Here is a 24,639-nt window from a genome sequence, read left to right on the forward strand (position 1 = left end):
CAATCGCCTTCTTGTCCTAATTAGGCGCTAAACTCTTCTCCGTCTTCCGTATACGACCAGCTAAGAGGATGTGCAGTCTCAGCGTACTACTGGTCGTTTTTGCCCGCCTTTGAGGTTATTCAAGTTGAAGCAACCGTGCTAGAACTAGGAAGAGGAATTGTACCTGATCCTACCATGGTATTGAAGTGAATGGCACAATTTATTGATTTGACAAAATCAGACAAAGAAGCTCAGTCACAAGATGGCGCAGAAGTCGAGAGCAAGACTACCGGTAGACTGGTCTCTGTACCTGGTGACGGACTCAACGCCAGCAATTCTCGGTGACAAGGACATCGTCGAGGTAGTTGACCAAGCTATAGAAGGCGGGGTCACCATTGTCCAGTATCGCGACAAACACGCCGACACGGGAGTGATGGTTGAGATTGCCTCCAAACTCCATGCCGTCACCCAAAAACACAATGTGCCTCTGCTGATCAACGATCGCCTCGATGTCTGCCAGGCTGTGGGTGCTGAAGGCATCCACATAGGTCAAGACGACATGGGTTGCGTCGAAGCCAGAAAGATTCTGGGACCGGATGCAATCATAGGGGTCACAGCGTCGTCGGTCGAGGAGGCTCAGAAGGCGATTGAAGATGGCGCAGATTACCTAGGCATTGGAACTACGTTTGCGACGCCGACAAAGACAGACACCAAATCCATCATCGGCACCCGAGGTCTCCAGGAGATTCTGGCCGCCTGTGCGACCGGCACGGAGAAAACGGTTCCCTGCGTTGCTATCGGCAGTATCAATGCATCTAATGTCCAGCGCGTCTTACACCAGTCTGCCCACGGCTCCAACCGACTGAATGGCGTCGCTGTAGTCAGTGCCATCATGGCATCAATGGATCCTCAAGCCTCTGCCAGGTCGCTTCTCGACTTGATCAAGACGGCCCCCGAGAAATTCTACGCGGCTGTGCCACCGAACACAGCCCGCATCACGGATTTCGCGAACCTGATCGCGCAGATTCCCTACATTATCAAAGCACATGTCTCATCCTCTGTCCTCTGCCATAACATGACCAACACGGTCGTTCAGAACTTTGCCGCCAATGTCTGTCTAGCAACAGGTTCGTCCCCTATAATGTCCGAAAATGGGCCTGAAGCCCCAGACCTAGCTCGACTAGGCGGCGCGCTCGTCATCAACATGGGCACGGCAACCCCTGATAAGATGAACGCCTTCACCGCCGGATTGAGAGCATACAATGCCGTTGGCGCGCCTGTTCTGTTCGACCCTGTCGGTGGTGGTGCAACGGCCGTCCGTCGTGATGCTGTCAAGACACTTCTCGCCGCTGGATTCTTTAGTGTTATCAAGGGCAACGAGAGCGAGATTGGCGCCGTAGCTGGCACGTCAACGACGCGACAAAGAGGCGTCGATTCTGGTCCTTCCGTCTCCACGGCCGAAGAAAAAGCGAAACTCGTCAAGGCCATTGCCTTGCGCGAGCATTGTGTCGTGCTCATGACCGGAAAGACGGACTACCTGTCGGACGGAGAGCGGACCGTTGCTATCGAGAACGGTTCACAGTATCTCGGCAAGATCACAGGTTCTGGCTGTGCGCTGGGGTCTGTCATTGCAAGTTACGTCGCAGTACATCCACAAGACAAGCTTTTGGCAGCATTGGCAGGCATCTTGCATTACGAAATCGCGGCAGAGAGGGCGGAGGCCCGGCAAGACTGCAGGGGTCCGGGAAGTTTCATCCCGGCTTTCCTCGACGAGTTGTACCTGCTGGGCCAAGAGATCAAAGACGGCCGAGGGATAGGTAGCAACGGTCCGTTTGGAAGGCATGTCAAGGCTCAGATGGCAACAGCTGGTTGAGATCGGACCAAGCGTTTGATTTTGGATAGTTTGGAATTGAAAAGCAAACCTGGGGTATTGCAGAACAAGGTCGAAAAGACGCCTTTTGAACACACATGCCGGTCTGATCACCTTCATGCTGATTTTTGATTCAAGAGCACCGTTTTCCGGCCGTCTATGCAAGACAGCTGCATCTTCCTTCGGCACAGGGCTTAATATCCTCCTCGATGTCCAGTCTCAGCCACCGCTTCCATTGGGATGTGTCATCTGCTATACTGCCGGGCTCCTGTTCTTCGACACCGCGCATCGCTGTGGAGACCATGAAGTCTTCGTCGTAGGCCACCAACTCGATATCGACATCTTCGACTTTCTTCCCGTGCAAAAGGGCCGTCATGCCGCGCTCGGCCTTGTCCGGCGGCGTCCATTTTCTAGCTTCATTCTGGTGCCTTAGTTCTGGCGGATACAGATGTGCATTGTTATTCGCCTGTACGTTTGGCAAGTGCTTGGGGGCCACTGATGATGTACGGGCGGAACTGTGAGTAGGGGTGTGATCGCGGCTCGGATGATGATGGGCAGGCTCGGGCGGTGCCACGACATTGAGGAATTCGAGTTCTCGTAGCCAGTCCGCAAGTAGACCTTCACCGACCATTTTGATATATGCTTCCTTCAGGCTCCAGTAAGCGTAGAAGCGGCGGAGCTTCAGGTTTATCAGCCTTGCATCACGGTCCTGCAAGGGCGTTCCGTTCGCCGTGTCCACCGACGAGCCCTCGCTGTCCCAGCACTCACCCTCTTCACGCTCCACCACGGGGACAGGGATCGGGGCATGTCGCATATTCCAACGCTCACGGTCCGAGAACATCTCGGCGAAGATGTCCACCCATTCATCAAACTTTTCCTGAGTCGTCATATCCTGCGGCGTTCGCTTGTCTTCGTTCGTGCAGGCTATGTCAACGCCCAGTCTGACCTCGTTGGGCGTCAGAGTGGGTGTCCGATGGCCTGTCAAATCCAATTGCTCGTACGAATCACTTGATGCAGACGATCCAGGAGCAACATGCGTATGTGGAGTCGGTAGTTGTGCTGTGGGCGTACTGCAGCCGACGATGGCAATGAGGCCGGCTTGGTGGGAAACATTGAATTCCAGCCCTCCAATTCTAGAGCCGGAGTCTCCCTCCACTGGTGCCTTCCAATCCTCCAAGGGGGTCCAATAGGGCCGGCGATGGGGATGAGGAGTCCTCGAGACTTGTACCCGCGACCAAGGAATTTTGGCTCGTCTGTGGATGAAGGTGTATTTCAGCAGAGCGCTGGCGAGGGACATGAAGCGATCCGCAGGGCGAATGAAGCGGGTGACGGCTTCTTGATCGGAGTATTGCAACGTTGACAGTAACGGGAGAGGCTGCGTTGACTTTGTGTTCGATGGAATTGGGACAAGAGGCCTGGTATCAATATAGTAGCGATCAATGACGGTCGCGTATCTCGGCTGAGATTGTGTAGACATTGTGTTAGGATTTGATCAGCTCAGGTGTAGTGACGCTGAGATTCTGAATAGTAGCGATTTCTACAGGAACGATGATCTGCTGGTAGACAGCGTCTGGTGTTTTGAACCCCTGGAGTAGTGGTTTTGTATTCACCATCAAGCTGTTCATGAGCAGGCGGCCCGCCTTGACACAGGAAGAGTATATTTGGTCAACCCACAAACTTCTAAGCGCATTCAGGCCTGATCTCAATCCAAGAAGGCTGTGGAAAATCTAGGAAAGAGCCATGGTCTCTGTCCGCAGATGAATTGCAAAGACTGGCGCAAGCATAGTACCGAAAGAGGCAGAGGAAAGTGCATAGAATCGAGGCCAGATGCCGATCGATGTGGCTTAATATAGCACGTCTATGGTCCGAAGCGGCCGGAGAGGATCGTAAACCATGTCAGGTTCCACAAGGCTGACGGCGAGGCTTTGCCTGATATGCTGCATCGAGATCTGACTGCAAGTGGATGAACAGTGATTGACTGGGAATATCAAACAACGTGTGGTGGACTGGGAGGAACATTGATTGAGTCATGGAGATCTGTGGAGTATAGTAGTAGTAGTAATAAGGTAGTGGTGTACACTGCAGTATTACTATACTAATAATAAGGTATACTATACAGCTGTGTAGTAGGTACGTATCTGAGAGATTGGCTGCGCTTTTGCAGGCGCAGCGCAGGCGAGGGGCCAACGAGATCGACCAATCAGACATACGGTGAATCAGGCGGTGGCAGAACCTCTTTCTGTGAACTTCGCCCTTTGATCGATGGATGACACAAACCCGCGTATCTGACTTCGATATGAAGACTGGCTGGACGAAATTGCAGAGCGCCTTGCATTACTCCTTTCTCCCCTAGTTCGCTTGTTCGCCTTTCCCGTCGATGACCATCACAGTCGGTGTGTTGGCCCTACAAGGCGCTTTCCTTGAGCATCTAGTCCTGCTAAAGCGAGCGGCGGATTACTTGCATGGGCACGAGGGAGTGACAGAGTCATTCGACTTTATTGAAGTCAGAAATGCAGAGCAGTTGGCTCGTTGTGATGCATTGATTATTCCCGGAGGCGAGAGCACAACTATGTCGTTGGTCGCAGCACAGTCCGGCTTGCTCGAACCTCTGCGAGAATTTGTCAAGTATGCCTTAGCTCTCTCCTCCCGTCGCTGTCTACGAACTGACTGAACCTCCGCAGAGTCTCTCGCAAGCCCACCTGGGGCACGTGTGCCGGACTGATCCTTCTCGCCGAAGCGGCAAATGCCACCAAGAAGGGAGGCCAGGAACTGATCGGAGGTCTGGATGTGCGTGTTCGCCGCAATCACTTTGGCAGACAGATTGAGAGCTTTGAGGCGGACCTGGATCTACCCTTTTTGAGAGCCGGAGGGTCAAGTCCCGCCAAACCCTTTCCTGGAATCTTCATTCGAGCACCCGTTGTTGAGAAGATACTTCCCAACGTCGAGGGTATTCAGAATGCTGAGCAGCAAGCCGGCCAGACCGTAGTGGCGCCCTCCAAATCGGCCAAGGACGAGCAGGCAAAGTTGGCAATGAGCTCCCATGTCGATATCATGGGAAAGCTCCCCGGTCGCCTGAAGAAAGCCCAGGCGATGGGAGCGGAGCTGGATGCTGGAGAAGAGGTCGGCGACATTATCGCAGTCAAGCAAGGCAATGTTTTTGGGACCAGCTTCCACCCCGAATTGACGTCTGACATTCGGATACATGTCTGGTGGTTGAGGCAAGTCCTCGATGCGGTAGGGGATCGAGCTGCAGTGCGGTGATCGTGTATAAAGTGGAGGCACGACGCTGAATAGACCAAGGTCGGGCACGCAGAGCCCCGAATAGAAGGCGTTCCTGGCGCATAGACTGATGAATCATTTCCCTGCTCCGTACTCTTCCTCCTCCTTGCGTCGCTCCGCATCGATGGCTCGTCCATAGCCTCCTCTTCCAGGGTCAAATTCGTCTCGGTATTCGTCGCGAACCTGACCGCCTGATTTGCCACGGCCGTACTGTCTTCCTTCCTGGAAACCGACATCGAGATCAGTCCTGATGACACGCTCATCGAGCTTCGTTCCACCGATGTATTTCATGCAATCGAGGGCGTCCTGGTGAGTGTAGTATTCGACGAAACAAAATCCGCAAGGCGTCTTCTGGAACCGATCCAGGCCCATGACCAGTCTTTTGATCTCGCCGCATCTAAAGCTTGTCAGTAGAGGACAACCGGTCGATGGCGAGGTGTCTTACTTGGAAAACAACTCATGGATTTGTTCTTCAGTCGTATAGAATGACCTATTGACGTTCAGCTGAGGCCAGTCACGTAGCAACGAGGACACAGACAAATTGCCCACGTAGAGGGTTGTCGCATCCTTGAGAGGATCATCTTCTTCTGCTTTGTTGCCAGCACCATCTCTCTCATCCGGCTGGTCTCGCCCGTACTTGCGCTTCTTCTGCAGACACACATCAGCTCAGCTCAGCCCAGCCACAGTAAGGCAAGCTTGAGGACAAACGCACCTTCGCAGTGTAGTAGGTGCTCGGCCTGTCTAGCCGTTCAACTGTAATAGTAGACTGCATTGTAATTGCTGGGGAGTGGATTGGGTGGTTAATAGGTTCAGTACATACGGAGAGAGAAGGAAAATGTGGTTGACTGCGGCGCGCGTCTTTCAGAAACGCGGCTGGCTGCAGACAACTTCAACCCTTGTTGTTTGCGACCTGGCGACCACTACCAATGTACCTTCACTCCACCTCTGGGGTCAATCCTCCGTTCTTCTTCCTCAGACAGAGCATTACATGGTTGTGAGCAATCTCAACATGCCAAAAGTCATTGGTTACACTCCTCCATGGCTATCACGCCCTTCGCCAGGTGCAAAAATATTCTCGGACCCTGCACCTCAATCGCCTGCTTCTCCTTCGAAACGCTCCTCTTATCTTGGTACGCCTTCTTCTACGAAATATCAAGGACCGAGAAGACTTGTCGCCAGCAGAGGGACAGAAGTCTTTACCGTCGTGGGCAATAAGATCCGATGGGCGGACCTTGCAACTGTCAGAGATGAATGGGAGGAGAGCACGCAGGCCAGGAGCAATCGATTTGGTCCTGCAAGGACTGGAGTTGCTCAGGGTGCAGAAGAGGATGTCTACAGGGTAAGCACCTGTAGAGGACGGTGTTTTGAATTCTCTGACGAGCGCAGACTCTTGACGTATCCATCTACTATCAAATTCGACAAATAACTATATCTCCCTCGGGCATATTCCTTGCTGTCTGCACAGAACACACAGTACACATCGCAGTATTGCCCCCGTCCTCACGGCTGAGGGACCATGACCGCTCACCGCTGAAACTCAAAACATACCAACTTGGCCCTACCATCCATGTCATTCCCGAGTCTCCTCTATCCGCCGTTTTGTGGCACCCACTGGCGGCGGCTGGTGCTTCAAACGACTCAATCGTGACTGTTACTGCCTCAGCCGCTGTGCGAGTGTGGGAATTGGATCGGTCCAACAAATGGTCATTTGAACGCCCGTATCTCGCCATTGATCTGCGAAAGCTGGCGGATGGTGTATCATGTGACCAGGACTTTGAGCCGTCAGCCTTTGGGAAGGCTCGTGGCTTTTCAGTGGATGACTTTGACATGGAAGTATCGGCTGCTACCTTTGGCGGTCGAGGTCGGGACGACGAAGATGCGTGGGCAAGCATGACGCTCTGGGTCGCCATGAGGAATGGGGACATATACGCTCTGTGTCCATTGCTACCTTCGAAATGGAAGCCCACAGCGACAACCATTCCTTCTTTATCCACGACCGCCGTTTCTCGCATGGCATCGATAGCGGGAGAAGAGGCGGACATGGATGAGCGACGAGCAGCGGACCAGCAATATGAATGGGTCCAAGAAATTGACAGCGATGAGCCACTGTTGATGGAGTCAACCGATAGCCTCAGTGAATGTGAGATCCGACTACGACCACAGAATCCAAGCGCTATTCCACGCCTGCAAGGCCCGTTCGCCATTCAACCAGAGGATGATGACAAGGACATTGAGATCTCGGACATTTTTGTTATGCCCGCCAAGCTGGACGGAGAGGATCTGATGGGTGGAGAAGATCTCTACGACGACTTCGACCTCGCCGCATACACTGGGGTCCCCTTCACGACAATCTGTGTGGCAACGCCTCAGAACGAACTTTGGTTCGCGATTGATCTTGATGGAGTGTCGGGACAGTGGCTTCCAAAAAAAGGCAAAAGCGCGTTCAGTGTACCCACATCAGATGCAAAAGAATTGACTCTGATTGAGACATTCGCTGTCAATGATTCCACAACCGACTCAGGAACAAACTGGCCAATGTTTACTGGGGACATCGTTCACAACTATAACGTATTCTTGACCACTTCGGCCCAGATCTACTCGATTTTTCTCAATGACTGGGTGACACGACTTGCCGCCGAACTGACCGGGACGGAGCCTATCGATCCGGGTCTGCAGATGCGGCTGGAGACCAGTTGTCAAAGTCAAGTTTGTCAGTTGAACAAAGTGATTGACATCCCAGAACCAACGGAAGTTCTTTCTGCTCCGGCAGTTCTCGATGATATATCCCTGGGGTACTTTCTCCTAACAACGACGCCTTCTTCGGCGTACGCAGTCTTCTTCGATCAGGCACACCTTCGGGCCTCCTTCATCGAACCATCCTCCCTTGAGCTCACGGCGACCTCCCCAACGCGTCTGAACACTCAGGTAGCTAGAGTCAGCGCCGGCGAAGATTCAAACGAACTTGAGACCCTGCCGACTAGGTCACCGTACGTTCCGGCCAAGATCTTCTATGCCAACCACCTCTACCCCCTGGAGTACATGAGACAGCGACTACCAGCCAACCTCAAGCGGGCGATAATCGAAAAGCCGATGCGCCTCAGTCCGGCCATGTTGGAGGTAATGACTAACGCCCATCGCACGATTGGTGCACAATCTGCAGAAATGGAGAAGGCGGCAGCAGAGCTTTTCCGCCGTTGCGATCGCCTCAGAGAGGAACTTGGTGATCAAGTCAAGCAAATGAGCGAACTGGCGCAGAGATTACAGAATCTTCGACCGAGCGGAGATGTAGACGAGGACGGGAATGCCAAGGAGAAAAAGACCCACGACGCCAGACTCCAGGATGCAAAGGACAAACAAGCAAGGTTGATGGCGCGATACGAAGCTCTAAGAAGAAAAGTCGGACGGGCTGGATCTGCCAAGCGAGAGCTGAGTTCGAAAGAAAAGGCTTGGATCGAGGAGGTCGACGTTCTAGGGAAGAACGTCGGCGTCGAAGTCGATGAGCAGGACGTGGAGACACATGAGGAGGAAAACGCTAGACTGGACAAGAGGTTTGAGACTGTAAGTCACATCTGGCCGTCCATCCAAACCACAATCGTTGTGGAGAGACTAACACGGGGTGTCAGGTCAAACAACTTGCCCACGACCTCCTGGAGGAAAGCAAGCGGCTGGAGAAGCAACAGCAGGAAACAGCATCGACCCTCGAGCGTGGCGATTCGGCAGTGACATCCGCAATGTCGGCGTCTACCATGTCCAACGGCTCCATGGCTGGTTCGAGGTATAGCATTTCTGCTTCTGGCTCGGCGCAACCATTCGGTGTCCCAAGCCGACTGCAAAAGGAGCGCATCGCGGATGTCATGGCCATGGTGGAACGCGAGGGCGCTGTCATTGACGCTGTCATGAAGCGGCTCGAGCGGCTCAAGGTCGAGTATTAGATGTATTCGTCCTATCGCTGCCGTCACGTACGGGGGAGGGAGGCGGTCATGGTGATGATGCGATGATCTTGATCTTGATCTTGAAAAGAGTGATCAAAGAGGGCATGCTTGTCTATCCACTGGACACGCAGACTGGGCGTGAGTGTGCAAGTGTGAGCGTGTACAGCGTTGGTCGTTCCGGCCTCAGTTCCGCAAGAATCGAGACTATGAAAAAACGAGGCTTGGATTGTGCAAATGTGGCCCGCCATCCAAGCTGATTCCGAGCTCTGTTTTGCATTCCTACGTGCTCCGGGTACGCCATGCTATATTCCATGTCCCTTTTCTCTTCGGACGACCGCCGGCCTCATTGCCAGACATTAGAACAATCATCATCATCACGAGATCCAAACATGCCGTTCGCTCAACACGCACATATTTTAAATCATCCGTAGCATGACAGTTGCTTTTTAATCAAGCTCCCGTTTTCACCAATGCCATAATCACCGCCCTGGCCTCCTTCTTAGAATATCACCTCCCTGCTCTCCCCCTTCCTACTTTTGACATCATATTCAATCCACCTGCCAACCCCAGCTCCCCTAGCCGCGGCTCGACTCATAGCCAACTCATCGACGACTCTGCCAGGATTCATGACGTGACATCCTTCATAGGTGATTGCGAAAGCGGGTGTTTCCGCGTCCGCCAGCACCAGCGCCGTGGGAAGAGGATACAATGACAGCGGCGAGGCGTGGTCCCAGAAGACAGGGCGGATGGAGTGCGTGAAGGGCGCGAGGTGTGATTGGTCCAGGACGGTTTTGATGAGCTTACGCGCTGCCTGGAGGGTGTATGTGTTTGGTTTTCTCTCGGAGGCGGTAGGGACCGTCACGGCGGAAGGGAGGTGCGAGGTTGCTTCGTGGACACGTTTGTCGAGACCGTCGCTGTCTTTGTCGTCGTCATCGGCGTCGTCGTCGGCGTTCGTGTCCGTTATGGGCGCCGACCCATCATCATCGATTGTTGCTTGTTGTTCCGTATGTCTTTCTTCGTGGTCAACCTCTTCGTCATTTTCATCATCGTCGTCTCCTTCAAGTTTGGCAAAGGTGATGGCATTTCTGCGGAAGCGGCTTGTAATGTCGTCTCTGAATAACACGACTTCTTCCAGTGGTCCGAACATGCTGACTCGAGCGGGATTGGTCGTCCACACCGCTTCTCCTGCTGGGGAGGATGAGGAGGAGTTCTTGTCTTTCTTGCTGTTGTTACTGCTGCTTTCGGCGTTGGCAGTTGCAATGGCCCTGCGGATCCGCGACGTGAATATCTCAGGGACACCCTGGCGTGGAATTGCGCAGGCTGCCCCCGCGGAGAAAGAGCTTGCCCACGGGTCATTGTCCCCTGGCACGAAGACGAGTGTTGTGCTTGATAGAAGAGAAGGGAACTCGGATAGGACAGATGCCAGCGCGTCAAAGTATTCCTTGTACTCGACGCTGCCGCCTCCTTTTGTGGACCCAGCCATGCAGGCTGCGGAGACGAAATTGCCCATCATGACAATCGAGAGAGGTAAGTCCGCGACCTCGTTGCTGGATGAAGTGTACGATGACAGGATGGCTCGAATGGCTTCGAGCGTGCGCGGGCTGTCGAGGTTGCATTCGCCCAGGATGGCGATCTTAGTTCGTATGGGTTGTTCTTGGTCCTCTGCTTCTCCTTCGGCGTTCTCAGTCGTATTGTTGATGTCGTGGAGGACGGAGGGCGAACTAGAGCTGAAGACGCGTTTCTGAATCCTTTGCATTTGCGGTCCAATGCCTTTCTCACTTCCTACTCCTAAAAAGTCGATCCAGCCAAACCCCGCGCCGACACTGGTATGGGAGATGTTCGCGTCCGCTCCGTTGGACGCACCGATGGTCAGCGCCCGCCGTTCGGCTGGTGGGCCGGCCATCGTGTCGACAATAAAATGGCCTTTGATTTGGCCGCCCACTCCTGAAGCCGAGCCTAGGTTTGAATTGTGGGAGCCGTCCTCCTCATACGTTCCCTCAAGAAGCACCATCATGCCTGGACAGAACCATGCCCCATCCTCGGGGATGGGCCGTGCGACTGACATGTCGAGAACAACGCTCCCAGATAGATCTGACACGGCGAGGTCACCGGCTGCTGAGTGGACGAGCATGCCTAGGAGAAGGTGCAATGTTCCAGACCGGCCCAGCAAGTTGGAAATAGGGGTGATCTTGTATGCTTTCTGAAGTGTGGCCACACTGCTGCCAGAGTGCATAAGGCTCGGTGGTCGTGTGATTGTTGAGAATGAAGGTGCTTGGAAAGACTCGTTCCTCAGCAGTCGCTGGTGGACAAGATGGTAACGGTTCCTGAACATGGATACTTTATGTTGTATGGGAGGGAGGAGACTCGGCGGGCCGGCCATCGGCTCGAAACACTTTTTGGAAGTCGAGTACATCATTCTAGGCTGGTCGAAGGCTGAGACGATCTTCAAGTACGAGCGTGGATCGAGTTGTGTTTCGTCGTCGTCTTCCTCGTCCTGGTCACCGTTTTCGCCGGGACGCAAGTCTGGGCCACCCAAACTGGTCTGGCTTTCCTCTCTGCTGGCACCAGGCCGTCCGCTGAAGGATGCTGTTCGGGATAGATTCGGATTGTTGACCGCATTGTTGGTACGTGACAGTTTAGCCATATCGGGCCGTCCACCGGACATGCATGGCTCGAGAATCTTCAAGATATTGGACAGCTTTTTGTCTAGCCCATCTTCGACAATCAGCCCGCCTCCATTTCGCTTCCATAACTTTGCAACTTCGTCCAGAACACGTTCTGCTAGGCCAGCTTCTCGCCAGCCGCTCCCGCAGAACTTGCCCACAAACGTAGATAGGAGACGCAGACCGGACGTGGTTATGGTCAAGTTATGCTTCTTGGTGAGAGTGATGAAGGCGACCCGTCGAAGCGCCTGGGGCGGGAGCAGGATGGGCAGGACTGTCGGCACATTTTCTGTCGTACTATTCGACTTGCTTGCAAATGGCTGCTTGATCCCAGGTGGCCGGTTGACAATTGGATATGCGGGTGTCCCAAATCCTGGCGATGATGAGAGAAGCTGCTCCTTGCTGAATGCAGGATTTGCCTTGAAACTCGGAGCCGATGGTAGCCTTGGAGTCGACAGCGGCTCTTCCATGGTCGTCTATGTTGTTTGTAATCTGATTGCAGAGTTCAAGTGTCTCAAGTGTCTGTATTCGTGGTGGTTGGAAAGCCGCAGAGGCAAAAACACTCAACGCGTGTGAAGACGCGTCGTGGAGACCCGCGTTTTGAGTAGTGCAAAAGTCACGTTGACTGTCAAATGCGCGCAACAAGTATCAAGGTATCTTTCTATCTACTACTAGTAACTCTTTGTCCCAGCAATTATCGCGCAAGGTGTCGGGCACTTAACCTTTCACTCATTCCTCATCTCTTCCTCCATTGTTGCAACTCAGACTATCTGCGCCCTGACAAAACCTTAGTTATCTCGATCTGCACAATTACCACCAAGACATCCATCGACATGTCTGCGACCGAACCTCAAGAGCCAGAGGCATCGACTGCCGCGCCCCAGGCTGAAGACGCCTCGACCCAATCTCCCCAAGAACAATTGGCAGATCTGGTCGCCAAAGCCACCGCCGAATATGCCCTCAAACACTACCAAGAGGCTGCTGAACTGTACTCACAAGCGTCTGAGTTGCAGGCAGAACTCAACGGTGAAATGGCGCTGGAAAATGCAGATCTGTACTACTCCTATGGGAAGTGTCTCTTCTATGTTGCGCAACAGACAAGTAATGTCCTAGGTGGGACAGCGGCCTCAGCACAATTGTCGCACAAGAAGGCCACTAAGAAACGGAAAACAAACGGTGTCGCAAGAGCTACAGAATCTACGGACAGCCCCGCTCCTGCTGAGGGTTCTAACAGCCTGGCGACAGTTCAAGAAGAGCCGGTACCGAATGTCGGCGATGTCATTCCTGAAGGAGATGTGAAGCCAGACCAGCCGAGCTCGGACAAGCCTTTGTTCCAAATCACTGGTGATGATGAGAACTGGGATGAATTGGATGACGACGAAGCAGATCAAGATCCCGAGGCTGAGGAAGAGGAAGACGACGATTTCGCAACAGCGTACGAACTCTTGGATCTCGCGCGCGTGCTGTACCTGAGAAAACTGGACCAGACACAGGAAGCGGTTCTGGAGGAAACAGAAAAAGGAAAGTATGTCGCGTCAATAGATCTCACTCCCGAAGTCAAGGCTCTCAAAACACGTGTGGCCGACATCTACGACCTTCAGGCGGAAGTGTCACTGGAGGGAGAAAAGTATTCGGCTGCGGTGGCAGATCTTAAGGCATGTCTTGCCCTGCGCGAGGAATTGGAGCCCCCAGAGTCAAGTATTCTAGCCGAATGTCATTACAAGCTGAGCTTGGCCCTGGAGTTCGCCTCACAGACGCAGCAACGTGACGCGGAAGGCAACCCTACTGGCGAAGTTCAAGTCGACTGGGATGTCCGGAATGAAGCAATCGCACAACAGGAGAAAGCGATCGACTGCTGCGAGGTGCGTATCCACAAAGAGTCGGCCGCCATGGACACGATGGAAGCAGGACCACAGAAAGATAAGGCCATGGCGCGCATCGAAGATGTCCAGGATATGGTCGGGGAAATGGAGGTTCGGCTCGCAGAGCTTCGCAAACCTCCTGTCAGTGTGAAGGCCGAGACAGAGAGTGAGATGAAGGAGCAGATCTCGGGGGTCCTCGGTAATATATTCGCCAGTGGTGCTTCTGAGGAGGAAAAGAAGGCGAAGCTGGCACAGGTCTCGGAGACTGCCAATGATTTGACCGGGCTGGTGAAGAGAAAAAAGCCCAAGAGTGCGCCACCGAACGCAGGTGACAGCTGGTTGGAATCTGCCGCCTCTACTCCTGCAGCCGTGACAACCGCCGATGCATCAGGTTCGGGTCCGACGACGGGGAACGGCAAGCGCAAGGTGGGATTTGTGGATGAGGCCGAAGACATCGAGACCGGCAAGAAAGCGAAAATCGAGGAGGCTGAAAGCTCCAGTGCTTAATCGTCCTCAACCGTTGACATGGATGTGTTTTGACTATGGGAATGATGTACCACCACGATTAACGTCTTGGAGATGAGGCATGGAAAAGGCTGGCTAGTCACTGGGTTGGTGGATGTAGACTCGAGCCTTGCCAAAGGTATCGGTCTCGTGTAATGCTATTACCTAGTACGTTCATCGACGACTCGTCTCTGCAGAGATCACTCCGATTTCTGTACTGTTGCTCTGGCCTCACCTCGTGGAATAGCAGACTTTATTGCGCGGAATTAATGAGCACAGGCATCAGAGGATGTCATATATATTGGTTGGGAGTATCTGAAGCGAGCAAAGCGAGGCGACAAAGCGAGGCGAGGCTGAGTTTGTCCGGATCGGAAGTACTTTGACCCGCTTTGACCTCCAGCCACGTGACTAGTTGGTAATCTGCGCTTGCGGGGCTCGACCTTCTCCGTACCGCAAATGGCGCTTTCCCGTATTATTGTTACTCATCAGTTCCACCTTCCTCCCCGTCTACAACGACAACGACAACGACAACGACGACTACCATTCTTACTTGAAGCGAGGAGTTGCAAGACACTCGCCTCGACCTGGCACAGTGGCTTCAAGTTCCATCTCCAGTCTTGTCTCTTCCGCAAAATGTACGTCAGCAACAATGGGAGGTCTTCGCACAAATCCCTCTGACGCCCCCTGCGCCGTCGCGTGCCCACCCGCCACTCCCTAACCGGACAGGCGGAAGGAGATTTTTGGAGGGGAAATTGTGGGTGGTAGCATGTGGGGTGGACACACTGGTCACAAGCGACGAACGAGCTCTCGCCGCCCGCAACCGGTCACTTCTCTCAAGCTTGCCACAACCCCCGAGCTCGGTCCCTCGGTGTTTCTCTACCTTTCTTCACTGTCCTGCATCGCTGTGTTATCGTCACTTCGAGCACACCAGTCTCCACCCCCAGGTTTGCCGGTGACGACTATCATAGAGGACAGCGCTACAGCCTCAAATGACACCGTTCCAACCGGTCCAGACTTCTCCAACGGAGGCCTCCGATGACAGAAACTCCTCTGTGTCAGGCAGTGATGTCGAAATTGACAATCCCGATAATGCCCCGGACGCTGGGAATGGTGGCAAGAAGAGGAAGAGGTCTTTAAAAATCTCGTGAGTACTCAATCAAACCCATTTTGCATCTAAAAGGATTTTCCGTTGAGTACGAGTTGTAGCTGTGAGCTGTGCAAGTCAAGAAAGGTGAAATGCGACCGAGTCGAACCGGCCTGTGGCTGGTGTGCGCGCAACAATCGAGTATGTGTGTACAAGGAGAGGCAGAAGCCGGGTCTACGCGTAGGGTATGGCCGCGAACTCGAGGAGAAAATCCTCCGACTTGAGGCTCTTCTACAGGTAATGGGTCGTCGGCTGGAGGATCACATCTCTGAACATGGCGACTACCCTCAACATCGGCCAGGCTCTGTTCGCATGAGCGCCTCTCAACCGCCGCCATTCTCTGCGTATTCCCACAATGATCCTCGTCCGTCAAATGCGAGCATCGTCTCTCAAGATACTCCTGGCTCAGAGGCGAGATGGCCTGGGGGGAATGCCTATGAACGCATGCAGTATCCTCGACCTCAAGATGCCATGTCAATTCGATCTGTTGTGGACAACACCAACCATGACCTTATGTCGCAGAGCGACCGAGGCACCTCAACCGCATGGTATCCAACATCAACTCCGGCGCCATCACTGATACCTGACTCAGAACTCCCTCCGTATGACCTCCTTTACACCTTAGTCGACTTGTTCTTCAAACACGTCAATCCCTGGTCGCCCATCCTCGATCGCAAAGCCACATTCGACGCATTTTTTGGCTCCCAGTCGATGGATGAATCCGACCGGATACTCGTCCATGCCATTGTAGCGACAACTTTGCGGTTCTCCAAGGACCCTCGCTTGACGCCAGAGTCGAGGAATCAGTTCCACGAGATATCGCGACAGAAGATTATGCTGTACGCGCTCGATCATCCCACAGTTCGAGCCATGCAAGCCTTGACCATCCTGGCTGTCGATGTTCTTGGTACATCAAACGGTCAGCAGGGCTGGAATCTGCTGGCTCTGTTGGCGCATAATATCGTCCAACTTGGACTAGACGTGGAGAAAAGCGCATACTTGGAGTCAAGTGCGTATCCGTCAGCGACATTGCTCCAAGCCTCACAGCCGAAATCCTGGATTGAAAACGAAGAGCGACGGCGGCTGTGCTGGATGACATTTGTCCTAGACAGGTACGCCACCGTTGCCACCGCTGAAGCATTTATGTTGGACGAAAGAGAAATGGACAGATGCCTTCCTTGTCGATATGACCTGCTATCACGAAATGAGCCCGTCGAGACGAGATGGCATCGCCGCGGTGCGCCAGCGGAAATGCTTGTGGACAAACCAGAAAATCTAGGAAGCTTCTCCTACCACTGCGAGGTGCTGGGCATCTTGAGCCGCATCCACCGATTTCTCCACGAGCCCCTTGATATCACTCGACACTCGGACATCCAACGATGGCGAGAAACGTACAGAGAACTCGACGGCGAACTCAACAGCTGGCTGCAGAATCTACCAGGCGAATACGGGAAGATATCACAATTATGTCACTCTGATCCTGGCAGCCGGATCTCCAATTGGATCATGCTGCACGCAGCCTTTGTCACGTCCGTCATCCGACTTCATTCGTCAGCGGCATATCCCACCGTCAAGTCGCCTGTTTTCACGCCTTCTTATCATGCTATACAGCGCTGTCTCGGCGCCGTCGAAAGTTTACGCGAGATTGCCCAGGATGTTCTCAACACCGGCATGCTCGCTCTGCTAGGCCATCCTTTTGCGTTCTCACTCTGGGTCTCGGCGCGGCTCCTTCTCGTTCACGCCGCGACTATGGAGTGCGATGTAGACCCGAAAATCAGCTTCTTTATATCCACGTTGGAACAGATGGGCCAGCACTGGCAGGTCGCTAGAGACTACGCTCGTATCCTGAACGATGTTGTGCAGGAAGGGAGGACTGGCTCTGGACGGACTTTTACGGGCATGAGAAGGTAAGTCGATGCTCTCTCGTCCCGAGAAGCCTCTTCCCATCCATCTACGTATCTTGACCAGCCCAATTGACCGGTGAGCTCACCATATCGTGTTTAGACAAGCTTACGAGCTCAACCTGTTGACCTCGCAACGGCCACGCTCCGTTCTCGAACCTCCCACCACGCACAACTCGACGCCAAGCGAGCTCGAATATCTCGAGGTGTTCGACTTCTTCAACTACCCGCGCCTCGATGCCATCGCCGGTATCGGATTTGATCCTGCTTCTGTCATCATTGGCCCTGCCGCCGCCGCAAACCCGATCCATAAAACCACCTCGACCTCGACTTCTACGCCCACTCCGACTCCGACTCCAACCGCGGCTGCGGCCGCGGCAGCTGGCACCACTCCAGCCGGTCCACAAGCATCACAGGCCCCGTCCTACCGAGCCACGCCGGCATTTGTGATTCCAAATCCGGAGTCGGATTGGTTGGTGTTCAAGCCGCCTTATGAGTAGCCGCGGATATAAACATAAATATCCACCTTCACGTCAAACATATACATGTGTATCTCTGTATGTTCGTATATCTACTCGTACGATATGCAACAATGCCCCAGCAGATGCGGTCTCGGTTGAGAGCTCATTTTGAGACATCATTGAGATGCTGCTGCGCGAGAAACCATGCCCTACTTGCAAGCGCGTTTTGCGCGTTTTGGAGGAATGCAGTTCTTTTCTCGTCATCAAAGACAAGACGTACAAAGAGCAACCTGGACAGAGTTCTGTTACTGGATACATACAAAACACAGACGGACCCGGGCTTGTGCAGGACGAATGTTGCGACTGCATGATAGCCTTGGACCTTGCCTGCTATGGCCTCCAATCCCTTTTTTTCAGATGCCTATACAGGCTGGTAAAAATGTACAAAAGCTTTGATACTTCCATATTTTGAAAGCTTCTTTTGCTCAAAGCATATATGCATGACGTATGGTGCCAGCATAGACCCCCGTAACGCCATGCTCCGTGGTCGAAAGGGTATGAAAAATCATGTTGAGCATACTTTTTCTCCCGTTCCCAAATCCAACCCAAGTTGATGCACAGATTCGAAGCGACAGGTGGTGAACAACAACAGCAACGACGACGCGAAGACGCTACTATAGACAACAGTAGTCATCATCACAACAGACGAAACAACCGCCTCGATGTGTCGAAGTCGGTTGAACTTCTTAAGGAAGCGGTGCACGGGGCTCACCCGTGGGCTCGGACGAAGCCGTCAGAGGCTCCACGGTCTTGGAGCTGCCTTGGGCCGGAGCCAGGCCACTCGACTCGATCGAACCCTTCTCGACCTCGGCGCGGGTGATGTTGAGCATGTCCGCGGGCAGACCCATGCTCAGCAGGTACTGGACGGTGGATTTCCATTCGACCTCCCGTCGCTTCGGGCTCCACTTCAGCTCGTCGGCCATGATGTCAATGACCTTGGGCAGGGCGTGCAGCGCAGCGCGGGCGTTGAGGAAGCTCAGTCTCGTGCGGCGGCCGAGCACGTCCACCGCGGTCTGGGCGTACTCGCTGCGCACTGCGTAGCGCACTTCGCCGTCGATGAACGGGTACAGAGACGACAGCCGCTGGCCGCGGAGCGGGAAGTGCTCGCTGTTATCGTTCGGGGCGGCCAGGGCCGCGACATCCCATGCGCGATCGCCGTAGTCGCTGGCTAGGTGCTTGGCGACGTCGACGTCAAGACCGAAGTGCTGGATCAGGTTGATGAAAAGGGTCGTCGAATAGCCGTGCGCGCCAATCAGGCGGATGTGGTGTGTCTGGCAGCTTCCGTCCAACAGGTTGACGGTGGGGTCGATGCCGTTGACGCCGCTGATGTCTGGCACGTAGCTGGTCGGCTTGGTTTGCAGCTTGAACGCTTCGACGGCCTTGTCTACAGCATCCTCGGCCATTTGTCGGTACGTGGTCCATTTGCCGCCAGCGCAGGTCAACAGCCCAGAGTCGGATACGGTAACAAGATGGCTTCGGACCAAGGATTCGGTGTTCTTCGACTTAGGATCGCGCACGAGCGGTCGAATACCTGAAGAATTCAAAGTCAGCTATTTCATGGTCCATTTGGATGCAAGGGATCAACAGATTAAGGAACGTACCTGACCATGCGGCGAGAATGTCGGAACGGCGGACGTCAATATCCGGGGTCAAATATGTCCGGATCTCATCGAGAATCCATTGGATATCTTTCTCGCCAGCCACCGGGTTGTCCTCAATGCTGCAGGGCGAGTCTGTCGTTCCGGCAATGGTGTTACCCTGCCAGGGGAGGAAGAAGATGACTCTGCCGTCGGACGTGGACGGGTCGATCAAACCCATGTTCTGAGGGCTCAGATAACCAGGGAGTACGACGTGGACTCCGTTACTGGGCGCGACGATCTCCTTGATGTCAGGCTGGTCCATTCGCTGAATGGCATCACAGAAAGGACCAGTTGCGTTGATGATACCCTTGGCTTTGACCACAAAGTCCTCGGTGGACTGCCCATCCCTTTCAGGAATGCGATCGCGCACTCGGGCACCGGTAAGTTTGCCATTGGCGTCCTTCTCAAGACTCGTCACTTCAAGGTGGTTGACTGTGGTGGCACCGTATAGAGTGGCTGTCATAGCCAGCGAGACGTTCATTCGAGAATCGTTGTGTTGACCGTCATAGTAGACCAAAGCTCCAACCAGGTTTTCCTTCTTGAGCATAGGGAAAGCGTCCAGAGCCTTACTTCTCGAAAGGAAATAAGAGCTCTCGATTCCTTCAGACCCAGCCAGGAGATCGTAGCACTTGGTTCCGGCCCAGAAGTATGGCAACTGCCACCATTTCTGCACGGGCAGCATAATGGGGAGCCATGAGGACAGATGTGGCGCTGTGTACAAAAAGGTCTTTCGCTCTCTCAAGGCCTCTACTACCAGCTGGTACTGGTTGTAGTCCAAGTTCCAAACCGCCTTTTCCAGGTATCGCACACCACCGTGCACAAGCTTGGTGGACTTGCTACTTGTTCCGCTGCTGAAGTCGTCTCTTTCCACAAGGGCCACTTTCAAGCCTCTGGTGGCTGCATCTACCGCGATACCAGTGCCTGTAGCACCTCCACCGATGATGAGGAGATCGTAGATTTCGGCGGATGGAGCAGATGATTTCTTGAGGTCCGCAATCTGTTCGGCCCGGGATTTGATGTAGGGGAATTTGGGAGGAATGATATCACCGTTGGCGTCTCTTCTCGGTGGTTTCGGAGCGAGTGTGTCTGCGCCCGGCACGTTTCGAGGGCGGTAGATCATGTACATAACGGCGGTACCAGCCACGGCGACACCAGCACCATAAGCCAAAGGCTTAAAGAACCGACGGGAAGTAAATCGTGAAGCCATGGTGGAAGGACAGCAGACGATCAACTAGGTGTTGGTCAGCTCAATGGCCTCGACGGCCAAAGCAATGAGTTTCAGTATAAGTTCAAAGGAATGCTTGGATATGTTATTGAGGTCGAAGCGGGACTGCAGTTGCATTTATCCGAATTGTGAATGTAGCTTCAATGATTCTTTGGGGCAAGAGGAGACGGCGAGCGTCTAGGGGACAACGTGACCGCAGAAGAGATTTGCCATGGATGGATGATGATGTGAATGACACAGCGACGGGTCGGGACATGTAGAGGACCGAGCTCCTGGGCCACGATTCGACAGTCCGGGTCTCATGAGGCTCGAGGTTTTGGCGCATCCCCGGATCTTGCTGGGATCATGCGTTGCCCACTTGCCAGAGTGCCAGAGTGTTGCCGCCTCATCCTGGTGTAGCAGAACGAATCTCCCGCGGTTGCTGGCACCGAGCTGCGGAGAAAGGTGGCTGGACAGCACGCAGGGCGACGAACAGGCGAGCAGACCAGCTGAGGATCCCCGGCAAGCGAAAGGAGATGAAGGGCGGAGATTCTGCATCTCGGGTTGTGCGCACCGAAATGCCAAGACCAAAAATGCTCGGATGTGTCACACCGAGGCGCATGGGTCACGTGGGCACCTATATTGCTCGGTGGAGCCTCGTGCTGCCTGTTTTCTCGCAATTGCCTCCATACAAATGCCGGATTTGGTACATAGACTCCACCGACCCGCCACTAGTATCATACGATCGCAGACGCTAGCAGCGTCGCACTGGCGATGGATATCAGACCCAGGCTGGCAGTGGTCAGAGTCTCGTATTGACGAAACACTGGCGGTAAATTTGACAGCCAGTGGCGACAAGTCTCATGTACTGTGTATACACGACGTCGCCTGGCCTTGGGCTTCGTTCATCAGCCCAGCATCTGCGAATGGTGAAGGGCAGCAACGAGTGAAGCGATTGGAGTGTACATGTTCCCTTGAGGGTCTGCTGGCATTCTTTTGCTGTGGCCAGTATGGTTCACCTACCTGATACTCTCGGTTGTAGGCATTTCGAACCGAGTCCGTAGACAGAGAACAGGGGCGTTCTCTTGTCTGAAGCGAACTCTCCAGGGGCAAACTTCCTTCTAGAAAATCCACAGAGAAGGTTGATCAGCTGCCCTGCTGGGGGAAATTGTGGTCTGAGATGAAAAAAAGAGGTAGAGTGGATGTTGATGTTAAGAGGTGACCCGCTGCTTCTTATAGAGCATTTTCCATGCCCCTTATGACAGCTGCTCTGAGCCCCAAGAGATTTTCACATGTGCTCGCAATCTAGACACCGAAGGTTACGAGTGAGAAAAGAGATCTATGTGGCTCTGAAACCAAATTCCATCGGCAGCCGTGGCACTGTCCTATAGAAGAAAGTGACAGCGCTGTCTATTGACATCCTAGATATACGGAGCCCGCAAGACGAACAGGAGACTGCGTAGACATCATCCCTGTACTCTATCTCGCATAGATTTCTCATCTCGCTTTGTAAACGGCCCACGTAACCCTGCTGAAATGTGTAGCAATCGATCAATACGAGTGCGCTTTCTGCTCAGGCTGACCGTGTATACCACGGTCTATCATATTGTACAACTACCGCCTGTGTAGACAACCGAAACGATCACATCGTAGTGGAACCAACATAACACACTGGCTTGACAGGAACAATAACAGGCTATGGTACCACCACTGAGGAAGAGTCAAAGAGTCGGTTTAGCTAGATGCTCAGCTCAAAAAAGGGATGGGCTTGATGACGGTATGTACAGATAACAAACTCCTCGCTTGAATTGCGCAAGCTATGTAATTCGTCACCACCATGATTCCTGATAGACATGTCAGGCGTGCAGCTTCTTCCAAGGATCCACCCTCGGGTTGCTCGATTTCCCTCAGAACGCCTTCGCTAGCTCTCGCTTGCTACTTAAGTTCTGCGGCCAAGTTCTTTTTCATATTTTTTCTTTTCTTTGCTCGCTCAAACCTGGCTGTCCGCATTGTATGTGTTGGACCAGACGGACCGCTTGGGTTCGAAGAAGCGTTTCAAGCCCATGTAAGGGGTGTTGATCGGGCTCTCTCCAGTGAAGAGGAACATATCGTACAGCCAGCCTCCAAACGTGGCGCCACAGAAAGGAGCGACCATGGGAATCTGTGTTTGAAATTAGCCTCCCGAATCAAAAAACCACGATTTCACGGAGAAAAACTCACCCAAAAGTAGTAACCGCCAGCGGACCAGACCTCATGGCCGTAGCCGATCATGTAAGAGACCAGGCGGGGGCCAAAGTCACGAGCAAGGTTGATGGCATAGCCGGTTTCCCAGCCAAAGCAGGCACCGATGCCAAAAATGACGAAAAACAGGCCAAGAGGGGTCAAAGGACCGGCACCAATGTTTCCGTCGTCCTTGAGTGCGTAGATCAGGAACATCAAGATGGCAGTGGCAATGAATTCCGAGAAGAACATGCCAGTCCTGGTCATGAACTCGGCGGGGTAGGTGCAGAAGATGCCCGCAGTTGCGTGCGGACCACTAACAGTACGGATGTGGGAGCCGCCCTCGAAGACGTCGATTGCGGATTTATAGTTGGCATAGACAATGGCAGAGGCGGTCATGGCGCCTAAGACCTGGGCGAGCATGTAGACGGGGAATTTTCGCCAGGGAAATTTGCGGAAAACGCAGTTCGCAAAGGTCACTGCAGGGTTGAGATGGGCGCCGCTGATACCACTGGAGTACACGCCTAGCATTACACCGAGACTGTAATGGGGATAGTTAGCATGCTGGTTGCAAGGTCGAGAGAAATGGGTGGTGGGAAACTCACCCCCAGCCCCAGGAGATAGACTGATAATCGCCCTTGGTGTCGTTGCTGAGGACCACTTGGGCCACAACACCATCACCGAAGAGAATTAGAATAAAGACACCGAAAAACTCGGAAAAGGGCTCTCGGAGTTTATGTCGGATTCGGCTCCAGGCCAGGTCGGGCTCCTGTTGGACCGCATCGGCCTGGGGGATTTTGTGGTCCACTAGAGGACCATGCTCAGCAAAGGCTGGAACGTCGGCGACCGAAGTCTGCCTCCGATCGGTCAAGGGGATGTCGAGGTGTTCGTTGTGGTCGACTTTGGCCATGTTGTCGGCTTTTCTCTCCAAGTACGCCGATGATGAAGAAGAGGACATGGAACAACAGGTAAGCCCGAGTGGCAAAGAACTGAGGGTATTCAAGTTTGTGTCTGGAGTTGCGGGGATGAAGATGAGAATGAAGGATGCCCACGGGGGACTGACCCAGGTTATATAGGATCCCGGTCCTTGCTTCTCTCCATGTCTCTCCGCTGCTCAGCCCCTTGTTTTTATTATACTCCGGCATATGACTTGAGGGTTAGTGTGTGTGGTCCTGGGGCGGGCTGGCATGACAGCACGTAATCCCCGTTACGGGCTCGCGCGGATTCTAGAACAGCGATACCACTGTGGGCCGAAAGTCAACAACACACGTTTTAGTTGCTTCCAAGTTGTACATCACAAGCGCCTGGTGAGCGGCAGTTCGGCCAGAGACCAATGATGCATATCGGCGAGCCCTAGCGAGAGGACTCTGTATATCCTTTATTCTGGGAATCGAACTTTCGGCCCGACGTGCATCTATAGACAGAGTGCTCGCTGTTAGAGGTTGGCGAGCTGTCATCCCACTATACAAGACAACCTCGGCTGTTCGAAATTGTCTGAATCTCAGCAAATAACAGACCTGTATCGCTATACCACCGTGCCCATCTTTCATGAGCTCTCCCGTCCCCAACTAGGCACAAGCCTGAAGGCAGGCAAGCTACCTCTGTTTGCCCATGATCACATCATTTCATTTGTGCGGCAGGAAGAACTCTGTGCGATGAATGACCGTGTGGACCGAGCGGCATGGGTTGGAACCTTCCAAAGAAAAACAAGGGGACCTGGTGACATCTACCGTGGCTAAGCGTATAGACTATTCTTGTATTAATCAATGTGGCGGACAACTCAAAATTTCCGGAGGATCCGGATTTTGGACACGTGATCCCCGCCTTTCTCCACATTCCGCGCCGGTCGCTGCGTCTCGGGGTCTGCACCCCGACATCGCCCCTCTGTTCCTCCACTCTCCATCCTCTGGCCTCCTCATT

General features: G+C 53.6%; 10 protein-coding genes across 10 annotated transcripts; 5 read left to right on the forward strand and 5 right to left on the reverse strand.

Moving 5' to 3' along the window:
* Window positions 1-241: 241 nt before the first annotated feature.
* On the forward strand, window positions 242-1,852 carry A1O1_03870 (uncharacterized protein; the record flags this gene model as incomplete). The annotated part of the gene is made up of 1 exon (XM_007724770.1): window positions 242-1,852. One exon carries the CDS (start codon window positions 242-244, stop codon window positions 1,850-1,852), a length of 1,611 nt encoding a protein of 536 aa, XP_007722960.1.
* Window positions 1,853-2,006: 154 nt separating this feature from the next.
* Window positions 2,007-3,326, reverse strand: A1O1_03871 (uncharacterized protein; the record flags this gene model as incomplete). Its single annotated transcript, XM_007724771.1, has 1 exon — window positions 2,007-3,326. One exon carries the CDS (start codon window positions 3,324-3,326, stop codon window positions 2,007-2,009), a length of 1,320 nt encoding a protein of 439 aa, XP_007722961.1.
* A 900-nt stretch (window positions 3,327-4,226) lies between these two features.
* Window positions 4,227-5,110, forward strand: A1O1_03872 (glutamine amidotransferase; the record flags this gene model as incomplete). The annotated part of the gene is made up of 2 exons (XM_007724772.1): window positions 4,227-4,474; window positions 4,531-5,110. 2 exons carry the CDS (start codon window positions 4,227-4,229, stop codon window positions 5,108-5,110), a joined length of 828 nt encoding a protein of 275 aa, XP_007722962.1.
* Window positions 5,111-5,203: 93 nt separating this feature from the next.
* Window positions 5,204-5,900, reverse strand: A1O1_03873 (uncharacterized protein; the record flags this gene model as incomplete). Its single annotated transcript, XM_007724773.1, has 4 exons — window positions 5,204-5,525; window positions 5,574-5,618; window positions 5,667-5,776; window positions 5,841-5,900. 4 exons carry the CDS (start codon window positions 5,898-5,900, stop codon window positions 5,204-5,206), a joined length of 537 nt encoding a protein of 178 aa, XP_007722963.1.
* Window positions 5,901-6,137: 237 nt separating this feature from the next.
* Window positions 6,138-9,060, forward strand: A1O1_03874 (uncharacterized protein; the record flags this gene model as incomplete). The annotated part of the gene is made up of 3 exons (XM_007724774.1): window positions 6,138-6,467; window positions 6,515-8,686; window positions 8,752-9,060. The coding sequence occupies 3 exons, from the start codon at window positions 6,138-6,140 to the stop codon at window positions 9,058-9,060; spliced, it is 2,811 nt and encodes a 936-aa protein (XP_007722964.1).
* Window positions 9,061-9,559: 499 nt separating this feature from the next.
* Window positions 9,560-12,193, reverse strand: A1O1_03875 (uncharacterized protein; the record flags this gene model as incomplete). Its single annotated transcript, XM_007724775.1, has 1 exon — window positions 9,560-12,193. The coding sequence occupies one exon, from the start codon at window positions 12,191-12,193 to the stop codon at window positions 9,560-9,562; it is 2,634 nt and encodes an 877-aa protein (XP_007722965.1).
* Window positions 12,194-12,556: 363 nt separating this feature from the next.
* Window positions 12,557-14,092, forward strand: A1O1_03876 (uncharacterized protein; the record flags this gene model as incomplete). Its single annotated transcript, XM_007724776.1, has 1 exon — window positions 12,557-14,092. The coding sequence occupies one exon, from the start codon at window positions 12,557-12,559 to the stop codon at window positions 14,090-14,092; it is 1,536 nt and encodes a 511-aa protein (XP_007722966.1).
* Window positions 14,093-15,078: 986 nt separating this feature from the next.
* On the forward strand, window positions 15,079-17,634 carry A1O1_03877 (uncharacterized protein; the record flags this gene model as incomplete). The annotated part of the gene is made up of 3 exons (XM_007724777.1): window positions 15,079-15,233; window positions 15,296-17,140; window positions 17,238-17,634. The coding sequence occupies 3 exons, from the start codon at window positions 15,079-15,081 to the stop codon at window positions 17,632-17,634; spliced, it is 2,397 nt and encodes a 798-aa protein (XP_007722967.1).
* Window positions 17,635-18,341: 707 nt separating this feature from the next.
* On the reverse strand, window positions 18,342-20,502 carry A1O1_03878 (glycerol-3-phosphate dehydrogenase; the record flags this gene model as incomplete). Its single annotated transcript, XM_007724778.1, has 2 exons — window positions 18,342-19,186; window positions 19,257-20,502. 2 exons carry the CDS (start codon window positions 20,500-20,502, stop codon window positions 18,342-18,344), a joined length of 2,091 nt encoding a protein of 696 aa, XP_007722968.1.
* A 1,987-nt stretch (window positions 20,503-22,489) lies between these two features.
* A1O1_03879 (aquaglyceroporin like protein, other eukaryote) lies at window positions 22,490-23,629 on the reverse strand (the record flags this gene model as incomplete). Its single annotated transcript, XM_007724779.1, has 3 exons — window positions 22,490-22,660; window positions 22,720-23,260; window positions 23,325-23,629. The coding sequence occupies 3 exons, from the start codon at window positions 23,627-23,629 to the stop codon at window positions 22,490-22,492; spliced, it is 1,017 nt and encodes a 338-aa protein (XP_007722969.1).
* Window positions 23,630-24,639: the final 1,010 nt, after the last annotated feature.

The sequence above is a fragment of the Capronia coronata genome (genome assembly GCF_000585585.1).
Source record: "Capronia coronata CBS 617.96 chromosome Unknown acBCG-supercont1.3, whole genome shotgun sequence".
NCBI lineage: Eukaryota > Fungi > Ascomycota > Eurotiomycetes > Chaetothyriales > Herpotrichiellaceae > Capronia > Capronia coronata.